The sequence below is a fragment of the Silurus aristotelis genome, assembly GCF_946808225.1.
Source record: "Silurus aristotelis genome assembly, chromosome: 13".
NCBI lineage: Eukaryota > Metazoa > Chordata > Actinopteri > Siluriformes > Siluridae > Silurus > Silurus aristotelis.
In genome coordinates, this window is record NC_139586.1 from 2,945,708 (window position 1) to 2,960,782 (window position 15,075).

The window sequence follows — 15,075 nt, forward strand, 5'->3', positions numbered from 1 at the left end:
AATGTTAACCTACATTCTTAGTGTAGGTATATATATATATATTTATTTATTTATTTTTTTTTTTAAAGAAATTTCTTTTTCGCATCATGACTTTTATTTTACCAAGACGCCAACGACGCCGCCATCTTCCATAGGGCAAGAGTCAAAATTGTCCATAACCATGTTTGAACTGGGAATATTTCCACGAATAGTACAAATTGGTTTAAAATGCTTTATTCTTATTTAATTCCGTTTTCGTGTCGTAAATCCGACCGAAAGTTGGAGTGTTTCAAGTTCGTGTCGTCATTTCAACATGGTGGCGGTCAACAAGATATAAAACTATTCAAAATGTATAATAAAAAAATTTATAATAAAGCACTTACCAAAGAACTATTTTATTTTAGATGTTGTAGACAGTCTACAGTCATTATTAGTTTTATTTCTCCACCTTCAAAAGGCTGATTCTTGCTGAAGAAACAGTGACATCATGTGGCAAAATAAATTAGCACCAATAAACCCCACCAGAGTCATTCAAACTTTTCCCAAATGAGCCCCAGCTTTCTAGATTCCCCAAACTAGCAGTTGAGAGTCAAGGGCCTTACTGAAGGGCCAAGCGTAGTGTCAACGTTTGAGTTCCCCGACCCTTCAATTATAATTAGAAAATGTATTGTTAAATATATGTTTAACTCATATCGTAACTGTATTTGATAAAAAATGCCAGCTTTCATTCTTTCCCTTAGTTATTAACAGAGGTCAAAGCACTGATAATTGATTGTTGGAACTATCGGCTATCGTCAAAAACCCATACAGTCATTTTTTTGTGGTTTCCGGTCAGCTATCATTACAAGAGCGACCTCTAGGGGTGTATCGCTGACACCACGTGCTGTTTGTTTTTGCATGTGACAATGCGCGCTGCATGGAGAGGGCTGTATTTATTATTTATCATTTATTAATTATATACTTATATTTATTAATTAATATTTTCATATTTATTTGTTTTATAAAAAATTACATGATTCTGTACTTTTTTTTTATTCTTCTAATAAAGTTCAGTAAAATTTTACATGGAGTACTTTTTAAATTTTTTTATTTTATCCAGTATCCATTTAAAAAAAGTTTGATTAATCAGTAATCAGCAAGTACAATCCAACCTCAAATTAATAAAAATTAAATACATTTTTTATTTCAGTTGCTTGCTGCTTTGGGCATTTGACATTGTGGTGAAACCCGACTTCAGGAATTGATTTGCCACAGAAAATGTCAGCCAAATCCACATCCACTTAGCATGACTCGTGGCTTTGTAGGAATAACGTAGCTGATTATCCTTTATGAATATTGACATTTGTGAAGAAATTATAAACAAATAGACTCTCAAAAAATCTCTCTCTATCTAAAACAGATTTATTGTTCCGCATAGCCACATGATAAACATTCCTCAAAGGAAACAGGGTCACAGACATTTCCAGGAAAGTTCATGTTGGTGAATTTACAAATAAATTAACACAATACTAAAAGCTTATAACTATTTGTTTAATTCTTAAATAATGAATATTTTCCAAATCTTAGATCACAAAGGTCCGTGTGCTTCAGCCATTCAGCCGTTTTTTTTGTTTGTTCGTTTCGAAAAAATAAAAACCCAAAACCAAATATGCGTAAAAGGCTACTTAAGTGCAGTAACGAATTGCGGTACATTTACTTCGTTACTGTCCACTAATGCTCATATATCGTCCCGTCCTCTACATCATTACAAATTCATTATGTCCCGAGTAAACACTAATAAATCTTTACTCGGCTTCCAGGTTAGGATTCATTGTTAGATTGGAAATTTTGTGCACTATAAAACATCGATCATATTTGGGTTTGGAAGACAGAAGGCGGAGCTGGAGGTGGAGGAGTTGAAAGGGTAGGGCATAAAAGTTCGTTCGGGGTTGTTCGGTTTTGTTTGGGGTTGTTCCGCTATGAGTGTATGAAGATTTTGTTCACAGTATAACAGGACGTGCAAGATTTCCATTTCCTGTTAGCCTTGTTCACAAAGCCAGAATGTTTCATGAAGCTACTTACGGATTACAGGCTGATGCTTAATCAATGTTTTTACATCCTGGTTGTATCAAGATGAGCAAAAATATAAGAAACGGACATACACGGACCCTTAATAATACCTATATGCACGCTATACCACAAGAAATGACTGTCATATGTAGCCACAAAGGGCTGTCTCTTACTGGTACCATCGAAGTGCCTATACACCACTTAATAACCTTTTATTAACACATGAACTGGACAACTGCTAGGTGCTTAGGCATTAAACGTTGTATAACCTTGTACAATGTGACCAATGGTAGCTATATTTCATCAGTCATGTAGAACTATGATGCATTTCGAACTTGTTTTTTTCCTAATACAACGTAAATATTCAAAAATAGTCATAGCATACCGAATCCATAGCATAGCACGACACCGCCTAGCAATTGTTAGCCAGTATTGCCAGTTGCACATGAATCTGCGAGGTATCACGAATCGTATTCACATTCGGAGAACTCAAATTAGCCGATGTTCTCTCTTTGTTCAGGCAAGATATTCTGCGTAGTCTGTATTCAAAGTGGCTAGTCTTTGACTCCCAGTGCTAAAGTGGTGTCTTGGGAGCTGAGATGTGTTTCTGTTCTTGTCCAGAATCTGGAGAAAAAAAAAATCCAGAACAATTGGCCCAAATAAAAACCTATACAATAAAAAAAACCTCTCATATTAATATTGTGTTAAAGCAGACAGGGACTTACAATCAGATATAACGTTATGTGTCCTCATCTGCTCTGTGAAGGTCATGTTTAAAAACTGATGCTTGAGCCAGGTTGCGCGGTCGTCCTCGAAGATTTTTTTCTGGAACGAAAAACAAAAACACACCATGCTTGTATTTGAGTACCTCAAGAACTTGTTTTGTGTAAATGGAGCATTGTCTAGCAAAATGCATAGCAAAAAAGTCCTTCCAAAAGTATTGAAAGTATTGAAGGGCAACTATTCACGGCTTTTGGAAAATTCACAGGGCCACTTTTAAACTTGCGAAGATTAGATCTGTCTCTAGAAAATGTGATCGCAAAGGACTATGAGGACTTTTCAGGTTTTGGGTTAACATGGGATCTAGTTTATCGCTATAAATCATGTTCAATCGAATGGATTTGATTCAAAAGGGGACTTCAGTATGAAGACATAACAGTACCTCAAAGTCAAGGAGGCACATGAGATCAATTTTGAATGCCCTAGTTAAGGGTTTAAAATACGCTACTGTATATGAGCAAAAGTATTGGGACAACCGACTTTTCCAACCTCACAGGTTCTTGAAGGCACGCAATTGTATAGAATGTCTTTGGTTGCTTAAGCATTACGTTTTGTATTTTGATGTTTACTTGTACTAGAAGACCCAAACCTGTTCCAGCATGAGAACGCCCCTGTGCACAAACCCACTTCCATTAAGATATGGTTTCCATTGATTGGAATATGTGAAAGATCTTAAGTATCCTGCTACAGACCTCAACCCTACTGAATGCTTTTGGGATGAAATGGAACGCTGACTGCTCCCCAGGCCTCCTCACCTCATTTACATCAGTACCTGATTTGTTACGCCCTTGTGAACGTGATTTAGCACGAAAATCTATAACCAAAATCTAGTAATCTAATCTTTTGAGAAGAGTGGAGTTATAACGGTATAACAGGAAATGAGGACTATTAGAAATAGGATGTTCAAAAACGCATGTAAGAATCTTGTGGTTAGGTGTCCATAAACTTTTGTTTATATAGTATAGATATTGCCAAATGTTTTTTTTTTTGTATACCTTTTAACATACAGCTGTCTGAGTAATTTCGTAATATCGATGCCCAAGGTGACTAACCTCGTGCCCCAATCTAATAGCTGCCTCTGTAAAACTCCTCCTCTCCATTTCGAAGTTCTTCCTCTGCTCCTCGAACGTTCTCCATTCCTCCTTCAACCGTTCCTTCTCCTCTAACATGTAGCAGTCGTTCAGGACAGCTGCGGTCTCCTCGTCGCACGGAGTATTCAGCTGCTGCTATTGATGATATCGCCATACTAAAAGTTATATTTCAATTCCAGAACCAACAAACCAGTCATTGTTTAGCCGTTTACCTGCAGGAGCTGCTGCTGAGTCTGGATAAAGTCCATGCATTGCAGGATCTCTATTTTGAGCCGTTCGGTTTCTTCCTGATGGGCCTGCTTGGAAATCATGTCGTCGTCGACCTCTTTTCCCAACTCCAGAACGGATTCTACAGGCCGGAAATGTGATTTGAACAGGATCATACGGGAAATGAATTTCTCTGTTATTGTTGGTGTGATTCGGAACAACAATGAAGGATCTAATCAGTCCAAAAGTGTTCCATTGCATAGAGATCTGCTCACTCTCAAGAATTATTTTCATAAGTCTATCCAGTAAGATCCTGCAGATCCAACCCTATTTTCACCTAATCCACCAATGATTGACCTCCAACACTCTGATCTTCTAATTTCACCAATGAAAACATTAATGGAGAACATAAGAATTGACTCAAAACCGGAACATTTTACAATGTTTAAAAGAGGTGGTAGCTTAACGGTTAAGTCATTGGACTTTGGACCTGATGGTTGTGAGATTTCAAATCCCAGCCACACTAAATTGCCAATCCTGGGCCCCTGAGCAAGGCCCTTATCCCCATAAATGTGAGTTGCTCTGGATAAGGGCGTCTGCTAAATGCCATAAATGAAATGTACAGTTCAAGGGGCTGATTATTAAAGTAATATAGCGTATTGATAAACCTTCATGAACACCTGACTATCAAATCACACTTATTGAACATCTCATTCCAGATTTAAACCCCTTTTTGCTGTTACTATAAGCTCTATTTTGTTCTAGAAAAATCTTTCCAATAGATTTTGGGGTGTGGCCAATAGAACTTTTGTTCATTTTGCACCATAGAGGTTTCAGTTCATTCTATTAGGTTTACGGTAAAGACTCTGGGCAGTCAAGTTCTTAACCTTAACAAAAGATGTCTTCTTGAAAATTGCTTTGGATATAAAGACACCATTCATGCTGGAAAAGTACACAAATGTGTCTAGATTTGTGGCAACAGTTTGGGAAAAGTGATGGTCAGGTGCCCACAAAACTTTGTGCATATAGTGTACCTGAGTTTTTCAGCCATATGAGTTTCTTCTTCAATCTGTTACCACAAACCTGGAAGCACACAATTGTGCGTCTTTGGACGTGGTGGTGCGACACTTTACCTTCATTTGAACTTCTTTCAAAAGCTTTGACCTTAGCCCTATTGAACGCATTTGTGATGAACTGGAATGCTGAAAGCACCCTCACCTTTTCAAGATGGGCAAAAATCTCTACAAAAACACTAGGACATCTAGTGGAACATCTTCAGAGAATAGTGGAGGGTCTTTTAAAAGTAAATGGGGACTAAATGTGGAATGACATGTTCAGGAAGCACTTGGAACCTATAGTCAAGTGTTGAGAAACATTTGGCCGTATAGATGTGTGTTCTGTATACCTCTGTTTTCATGGCTTTCCATGTGATCTTTCAGTTTTCTCCACTGCTGCCGAATGCTGTTGGTAAGCTTCTTGCGAGCGTGCTCACACGACATCTCTAAAGTCCTCTTAAAAGACGTCTCCTTTTCATCAGGAATTTGCTAGAAACAACATTGCAAAGAAGAACAAATATTAAAAATATAAAAATATAAAATTAACATTGGATTTGACATGGGATGGAATCTGATTGGTTAGGGGTCTTCATCATCAACAAAGCTCTAACTGACCGACCTGATTTGTGAATTCCGTGTCTTTCTCTTGTCTTTGGACGTGGTCCTGCGGACCCAACATGTCCACCATTTCCCGTTTCATTTGCTGGAGCACTTGTTTCAACTCGAAGTTTTCCAGCAACAGTTCCCGCTGCCGTTTGTCAAACTCATTCAGAAGGGTCCTGCACACTTCAGTTTCATGTCTGGTAAAGAACATCACCAGAACTCTTAGACATGTGAGTAAACACAAAGACAGTATATGGACAAACGTTTGAGGACACTTGATTATAAGATTGACCCCATTCCACATTTCATCCTCATTCGCTGCCATAATAATGTCCACTCTTCCGGGAAGATGTTCCACCAAATTTCAGAGTGGAGATTTGTGCTTATTCAGCAACAATGGTGTTAGTAAAGCCAGGTATTGATGTAGAAGGAAGTGAGGAGGTCTGGTGTGCACTCAGCATTTCAATTCATCCCAACAGGAGGTCTATAGGTGGTCACTAAAGATCTTCCAACCCATGTCAGCCATATCTTCATGGAGCTCACTTTGTGCACAGATATATTGTCATGCTGGAATGAATTTGGGTGTCCTATTTCAAAAGCAAAGAGACATTTTATACAAATTTGAGCCCCCAGGTTTGTGGTAACAGTTTTAGGAAGAACCACAAATGGCTGGAAAAACCAAGTGTCCCAATACGTTTGTCCGTATAGTGTGTGAACTGTATATTTATGCCTATTTGTTATTAGCAAGAGACTTAAACTATCAATAGACCATGTGTGAAAGGTCGGAAATCAACCTCCTTAAATCTGTCTTTCCAGTTTTCCACTGATCCTCCCTGCCTTCAGACCTCTCCACCTGATTCAACACCTCCATCCCTGAACATAGAGGACAAACACACCAGTGTAAGGGTTGCACATCTCAGGTTAGATGTAACGTGGCTGTTTTTTTATACAACACTGCCGAAGTGAAAGGAGAAAAGAATGCAGGCGAAAGAAGAAAAGAATGCGGGCGAAAGTATCCTAGCAATTGAAAACCCCCCAAAAAATAAATTACAAGTGTAAATGGATAAATCAAATAAAGTATAGAGGCTAGGTACAGGCACACTCTCTCTCTTTCTTTCATTCTCCCTCTCTCCTGCCATCTCGTCCTCTTTATTTCTCTCGTTTTGTCTCTCTTTCGCTGTCTCAGTCTTTCTTATTAATCCTATTTCTGTTTCTCTTACTTTGTCTCTTTTTCTCTTTCTCTCACTCTGTCACTATCTGTTTCTCTAGCACTCCCATACTCTCTGTCTCTTTTACTCCCTCTATCTCTCTCACTTCCTCTCTCTTTTTTTATTCACTCCCCTACTCTCTTTGTATCTCTCTCTCTCCTTCCTTGTCTGTCTCTCTCACTTCCTCTCCTCTTAGTCTGTCTCACTCTTTCTGTCTCTACCACTCCATTTCTCTCTGTCTCTCTTACTCCCTCTCTTTTATCACTCCCTTACTTTCTTTGTGTCTCTCACTCCTTCCCTGTCCATCTCACTCTTTCTGTCTCTCCAACTCCTTCTCTCTTCTTCTCTGTCTCTTCTCTCCCTCTCCCTCTCTCTCTCTGTCTTTCTCTCAATCACATATCTCTCTCTTTCTCTTATGTAGATTTGTAGAACACATGTATATTATTATTCACTACATGAAAACCTCATAAGCTGGCTTTACATAAGGGGATACACACACACACACACACACACACACACACACACACACACACACACTCACACACACACACACACACACACACACACACACACACACACACACACACACACACACACACACAAAAACACGCTCACCCAGGATTTGCTTTTTGTTTGTTGGCAAGATGAGCCACACTGGTAGGATGAAAGAGCATTACTTACTAAATACACCCACACCTCACCTCACCCACACGCACACACACACACACACACACACACACACACACACACACACACACACACACACACACACACACCCCAGAGATTAAGTACAATATTCACTATTTATCCTCTAATACTGCTACTAATTTACAAAAAAATATAGATTTTTTTCCCCCCACAAAACACAACACAGAACAGCAAGAAAGCATATCCATACTCTGCTTCATGTCCTTCTGCTCAGTAAGTAGCTGACTGAGGTGCTCTCTAATCCTGCTGAACTCCCTTTCTTTCCTCCTCATGCTGTGGTTGTACTGCGCTGCACGGCTTGCAATGACGCTCCGAAGCTTCCGGACCTGCCGAAAAGTAAATTTGAGCACTTTGTGTGTCAATACAGGTTTATTAAAACAATATAGATACACATGTTACTGTAGGACTATACAGGAAGTTTACATAGTATGGACCTATAAGCATGTAATGCGAGGACAATGAGTGTTAGAAATGAGGTCGATCAGATTAGGGTAACCAAACCCACAGACGATAAACACAGAACTTTGTTCACCAGAACTGCCAGACACAGGAACAGTTTCTTCCCCCAGGCAATCACCCTCATTAACATCTGACCTTAATTATATGCCCTGCTTGATATCTATAAGTACTGCGTTATCAGTACAGTCAGTCATCACAAGTAAACGTCTTTATCCCACGTGACACAATGCTGTTATTTGCACTACTATGCACTCTCACACTACTGATCTGTCGTATACTGTGTATATTGTCTTATTCAATACTTATATTGTTTAGATTGTTTAGATTTGTTTAGTCTCATATTGTCTGTATTGTCTTGTATAGTCTGTTTTATCTTGTATTGTTTTGTCTTGTGGAGTCCAAGCTAAACGTATTGTGTTATTTATGTCTGTACTTTTAAAAGTCACCAACAGTGTCAACACACTTGGAAAATAAACCTGATTCTGATTCTAATAGGGGACAGAGAAGGAAACCAAAAAGCCAACAATACTTCACAGTCAGAGATTCCCTCCCCTCAAAACGGATAGCTCGTTCCAGCTCGTTCCAGCTCGCAGCGCTAATGCTCGCTTCAGTAAGCCCAGTTAATGATGTTGCCAGGTTTACCTTGTCAGGAATGGCAGCTATGTCAGATTCGGTGACTGAGGTTGCCAGGTTGACTTCAGGCTGGAGCTTGCCATTGGTGGCCGAGTTTGCCCTCGGTGCAGAACTTGCCTGGGGTGGCAGCTATGTCTGCCTCAGGGCTGAGCTTAATGGCAGAAGTTGCCAGGTTGACCTCAGGCTGGTTAGCTTGTCATAGGTGGCTGTTACATCAGTTGCTTCATTGAGCTTGGCAGCTGAGGTCGACAGATTGACCTCAGGTCGGCACTTGCACATGCATGGTGGCCACAAAGGCATCAGGGCTGCGCTTGATGGCTGAGGTCACCACGTAAAGGCTGTAGCTCATTTCTTTTCCTCGTTAAAACAGGGAAAATGGGAGAGCAGCCTCATCAATCCGGCTGACTCTTTCTGAAACTTCCATCAGACTCCACCACAACCTTCAATAGCAGGTCAACAAACCCTGCTATGTCTTTAAGGTCCCTGGCGCCTTTGGAAAGCTAGTGCGAGAGCAAAAAATCTCTTGCAATTTTTACAGAGTAAATCCTTAACATAAGGATTACATCGCTCTTACCTGGTGCATCCATCACTCTTACCTGGTGCATCTACACAATATTGACAAAGTTTTGGGGACACCTGACTGAAAGGTTTGTATGTGATTTTTAAACATCTAATTCCCCATTTGCTCAAATAATAACCTCCACACTTCCACCAGATGTTCCACTAGATTTTCTGCCAAGGGTGTTCAATAGAGTTGAGGTCGGGCTCTAAAGCAGGCGACTCAAGATCTTCCACATCAACCCATGTATATCTTCAAGTAGCTAGCTTTGTGCACAGAAGCATTGTCATGCTGGAACAGATTTCAGTCTCGTAGTTGAAGTAAAAGGACACTTCCTGCTACCACATCCTAAGACGTCGTCTACAATTGTTTGCCTCCAACTTTGTGGTAACAATTTGGAACAGAACCAGATATGGCTGGAATATAACACATATGGCAGGTGCTCCAATACGGCAAACATGGGGCTACGGTACAGGTGCAACCAATATTAGGGTTTCTACAGGTTTTACCGAATCAATTTGATGACTATTTAAGACCTTTTTAAGACCATAAAGAATTAAATGTACGAGCTACATCATGATCTATATCACGTTGTTAGCAACTGACCTTAACCAGGTAAATTATTTGAAACCTGACCGTAACCCAGTCAATTTTTTTCAAGCCAAGTAAACATTGCGCCAATAACAGAAAGCTGATTGGCTGTTGCATGTTGGTCTCATTTTTAGATTTTAGACTTTTTAAAACCCGGCAGAAACCCTGGATACCAATATGGAGACAGGGTGCAGACAGGACATGTATCGAAGCCAAATGAATGAATGAAGTACTATTCATAACCTCCTAATCATATTGGATAAATATTAATTTATGCACTTATTTATTACATCCTGTACATATATACATATTTATCTGCACTTGTCAATTTGCACAATTGCACTTCTGGTAGATGCTTGTCTGTCTGTCTGTCTGTCTGTCTGTCTGTCTGTCTGTCTGTCTGTCTGTCTGTCTGTCTGTCTGTCTGTCTATCTATCTATCTATCTATCTATCTATCTATCTATCTATCTATCTATCTATCTATCTTCCTTACCTCCTCTTTTTCATTTTTCAAGCACCGTTGCAAAGCCTTTATGCTAGTCTCTAACTGCTGCTCACGTTTGCACAATTTGCCAGTTCGCTTCTTGGAAAGTTCAAGCTGGTCCTAGAAAAGGGGATAGACACAGACATGAACGCATCGTTATTCACACAAAGTCGTTTTTTATATCCAAACTCTGCAGTGCTTGGAGTATCAGATTCTGTGCTTTTATGCAATCATCTCAGAGCTACTGTACAAAAAGGTTCGGAGATGCTACCAGGGCCGGGACTGACCTTAAGCCGGGCCATTTCCTGTTCACCTGCACGTCCCACAGCAAAACGATGAAGCTGAAGGAGGTCATACATGTTGTTTAGGGTCAAAATGATGTCGAGGTCTTGATTGCAATTCGAGTCATAGAAAATCGATGGCAAACCCAGAGATGACAGCTCCTGTGGAATGAGGATAGACTGGTTCAACATGAGTGTATGTGTATATACACACACACACACACACACACACACACATATATATATATATATATATATATATATATATATATATATATATATATATATATATATATATATATATATATATATATATATATATATATATATATATTAAAGGTGAGGCCACCCCTCAAATTTCAGCAAACACAGTATTATGTCTTCTTAAGAAACTATACTATAGAAATTAAACTTCTATAGTTCTTCAAAACTTTTTCCATAGCCTGTATACATTTATGAATGGATGTACTACAGTATACTTGCTTTACTGATGTATCGCATGCACTCTGTGACATTTTCCCCGGTACAGAAGATACCAGAAGCGCTGGAAGCCCGAGACGGCAGTGGAGGCCTTATGGATTGGTTGTACGCTCTTGATGGAGGCATCGTGTGACTAATGTCTCCTGAATGAATAAGAATAAAAAGACAAAAAAGGTTTGCTTTTGTGTGTAATTTACAGTGAATCCGGAAAGTATTCACAGCTCTTCACTTTTTCTATATTTTGTCGTCACAGCCTTATTCCAAAAACGGATTAAATTTATACTTTTCCTCAAACTTTTACAAACAACACCCCATAATAAGACGTTTGTCTGAATTCTTTGCAAATTAATTAAAATTAAAAAAATAAATAAATAAATCTCATGCTAAAAATGTCCAATTTGAACTCATCTGTCTGAAGAACTTTCATCCAATCATTGAATGTCCACTGTTTGTCCCATAGAAACAAAAGGAACATACAGGTGTCTCAAAAAGCCTAAGAAAAAGCCTATACACATGAAACTAAAATGAATCCTAAGCTAGAAATACATAAAAAAGTATGAATTGATATTCCCCATGTATCTATTTCTATAAAGCTGCTTTATAGTCATTGCATAGTGAAAGCATAATTTTAGTCATGTGTACTTAAATATATTAAATAAAAGCATGTGGGAGAAGTCAACACACGTGACCCGTTTGATTGAGGTTAGCATGTACAACCATGTTCAAAATAGCACTCTGGCATTATTTTTAGGCTCATCATCTCCGTTTCCTGCCGTTTCCACATGAGACTAAAGAAAATACTAAATGACTTATTGGGAACTGTGTCTTGTGGTAGCTTAATTTTTTAATACAGACAGGAACTCATGTTTTTTTTTTTTATGCTAAAGTGCTATACTGTCCTATACTGTGTATACCATCTCCTATATATATATATATATATATATATATATATATATATATATATATATATATATATATATATATATATATATATATATATATATATATATAAATGGCTTTATATTTTTACAATACATTTATACTTTATACAGTGGGGGGCCATGGTACTATTTGGTACCTGGGCCTTCAGTGGGGACGTACCCAACTTAATCCACTTCTTAATACCACCACTATCAAGTCACGATTATAGAAACCATCAATACAATACAAAACCGCAATATAAGAATGTGTGGCATTACAAAAAGCGAGGCATTTCACATATGGAGGGTGAATACCATTTTACTAAAGCAAACTACAAACGACCTCAACTCTGCACCTACATCATGTGGAGCAGTTCAGAATCAATATTTGTCTAATAACATGGCAAAAACCTTAAAAATCTAAATAAAATACAACCCAGTCTCCAGAGATGAATACTTATAATTTGCACCGCTCCTCAGAGGCTGTAATCCAATGGTACGGCTCGTATTCACTGGTCTGGAAGTGGTGAACAAACCCTTTCCCGGGCTGAGACATACTACCTAGCTTCGGGGTTGGCCAACCTTTTCTCATGATGTCTAGCTTCTCTTGAAAATGGTTAAGTATGTCCGCGACCAAATCAAATTCTCTTCCTCCGTAGGTATTAAAAAGTCTAACTTAGATGTATTAATTTGTGCAGCGCCCTACACACGTGTTTTGGCAGTCGAAATTGGCTGTAACAGCTTCCCTCTGACCAACCAATCAGAGGACTGAAAAATGCTGACGCTATTCTTGGCCAGCTAGCTGGCCCTGTGAGGCGATTGTAAAATCTGATTGGTTAAAGAAACAGACCTGTTAATATTCTCTATGGTAAAAAAGGCCAGCAGAACTGACTTAAGGCCCTGCGCAGATTAGATTGACATGGCAACACGCTGTACTCTGTATAAATGCGAATGTGACAAATAAAACTTGATTTGTGGGTGTTTTTTTTATTGTAATTTAATTTGTAAAGATGTTCCTTCAAATAAAAACAACTATTTTAGAGTTTGTTATCCTTTTGTCCTTTTTTGAACTACACTAGAACCCCCCCTCCCCCACCGGTAAAATAAATACCTCAGTAAATTTTACTCTGGGTAACTTTTAAATGAGTTACCTTATGCTTTTATTTGTGTCGATCTTAAGACCGGTAGTCGAGTAGAATATTTGATTTCTCTTTCCACCTCTGGATATGGGTTTCATGAATTGAAAGATGTGGACGATCTCAAATAGCCTTCAATAAAACTACGACCTCAACCTTATTGGAATGCTGAGTGAAGCCCAATCCTCCTCCCTTTACCTACATCAGAACTTGATTTTACTAACACCCTTGTGCCTGAAGCACACTCCAAAATCTAGTGAAACATCTTCCCAGAAGAGTGGAGGTTATTATAAACGCAAATGGCGACTTAATGTGGAATCGGATGTTCGAAAAGCGACTAGTTTTATACTTAAACTTGCGCCCATATTTACATTTACGCCACTTGGCAAGACATCTGACTTACAGCTATCTCAGCTGAGGGTTAAGGGCCGTGCTGAAACGCCCAGCAGTGGAAGCTTGGTGGTGCTGGGATTTGAACCCATGACCTGATTAGAGTCACATAATCCACAAAGCTACCACTTCCTATATAGCATGTATTTACAGTATTACCGCTTTTTAAATCTTAGAACTACTAAGCCTCCATTGATGGGCCCTTGATCACGGCCCTTAACCTTCAAATATCATGAGTATATCATATGGCAGGATGTGTACATGGATATAGAGCATCATATTACCAAATAATGAACCTGTTCTCTTAATCTTCACTATATCAAAGCTAAAAATCCAGATTTTTCCAGGACGCAGCGATTCGATGGTCTCGAGGGCCCTGCTGTGTCAAGAACCTGACACACATATATACACACACACACATATTAGAAAGTTCAAAGAAAGCAATGATGAACAAAACCATCAGCAATCCTTTCTACCATAACACATAAAGTGATACAGAATTAAGTTGCAAGTTAATGCAAGAAAATATAAACACCCTCAATGTTAGATTTGTCTGTGAGTGTGTGTCCAGAAGAATTATAAATCAGGTCAAGGAGAATATGGAAGCGACCAGTTTCTGCGACACAGCCTCCATCCTACTGTGTGCATGTTCTCCATCCTGCTGATCCACTCGAGCAAACACTGACTTTGTAAAGAATCACGAATGCACTTACTTCTTGTTGCTCTTATTTTAGCACCCGAGAACTCCACCACGATCCATCCAGCAGTCTGGAGCAGAAGACACGGCCACAGATACAGATATCTATCGCAGTCCGGAGGAAACGCAGGAAGCTGTCAGATGCACTAGCGCAAAACATGGAATCGAGACGCAGGGTTTAGTTGCGTGTGTGTGAAACTGTGTCATGCGGCTGCGAGAGAAAGCTTGAGGATGGATAGAAGCTGAGGAGCATCTAAGCATTTGCGCTGTCTGGCCCCCGAACCTGCTGAATCGCTGCTCTTTATTGGTCGTTCCTCTGTTTTCCACCAATGACTTCGAGTGTAGAAGAGGCAGAGCAAAACGAGTAGACATTTGTATAAAAAAAAAAAAAAAAGAAGAAGAAAAAACACACACACAGACACACACAGACACACACAGACACAGACACACACACACACACACACACACATTGTTAAACATTATATTCCAAAACCTTGAGTTTTGCCATTGAAATTAAATAAAATAATTGCTGTAGATTTTGAAGTTTGGTTCAAAAGTGTGAAATTAGTGTTCATTTAGCTGCACGAGCATTAGTGAGATTTGACTTTTCCAGATTTAGGACATTGTGAGGTATTTAACAATCATGTTAACGTTATGTGCCGAATCAGATGGAGTTTATATGGAAATGCTTGGAGGAAACTTACAGGTGTGTAGGCTGAGCTTCAGGAAGAGCATCATTTATCAGGAGGTGTTGGATGATATTTT

At 39.1% G+C, this 15,075-nt stretch overlaps 1 protein-coding gene across 4 annotated transcripts; it reads right to left on the reverse strand.

Moving 5' to 3' along the window:
- Positions 1–1,366: 1,366 nt before the first annotated feature.
- Positions 1,367–14,717, reverse strand: LOC310735188 (afadin- and alpha-actinin-binding protein-like). 4 transcript variants are annotated; one of them, XM_083557783.1, is made up of 13 exons: positions 14,327–14,704; positions 13,898–14,005; positions 11,171–11,310; positions 10,694–10,849; positions 10,416–10,526; positions 7,871–8,006; positions 6,559–6,637; positions 5,781–5,961; positions 5,512–5,650; positions 4,112–4,248; positions 3,861–4,034; positions 2,754–2,853; positions 1,367–2,652 (listed from the first exon to the last, which is right to left on the reverse strand). In XM_083557783.1, exons 3-13 carry the CDS (start codon positions 11,291–11,293, stop codon positions 2,603–2,605), a joined length of 1,386 nt encoding a protein of 461 aa, XP_083413909.1. In that variant the 5' UTR covers positions 11,294–11,310; positions 13,898–14,005; positions 14,327–14,704; the 3' UTR covers positions 1,367–2,602. The 4 variants fall into 4 exon arrangements, with proteins under 4 accessions (XP_083413909.1, XP_083413911.1, XP_083413912.1 ...); XM_083557785.1 differs by having other exon boundaries at positions 13,910–14,005; positions 14,327–14,669; XM_083557786.1 differs by having other exon boundaries at positions 3,861–4,031; positions 14,327–14,669.
- Positions 14,718–15,075: the final 358 nt, after the last annotated feature.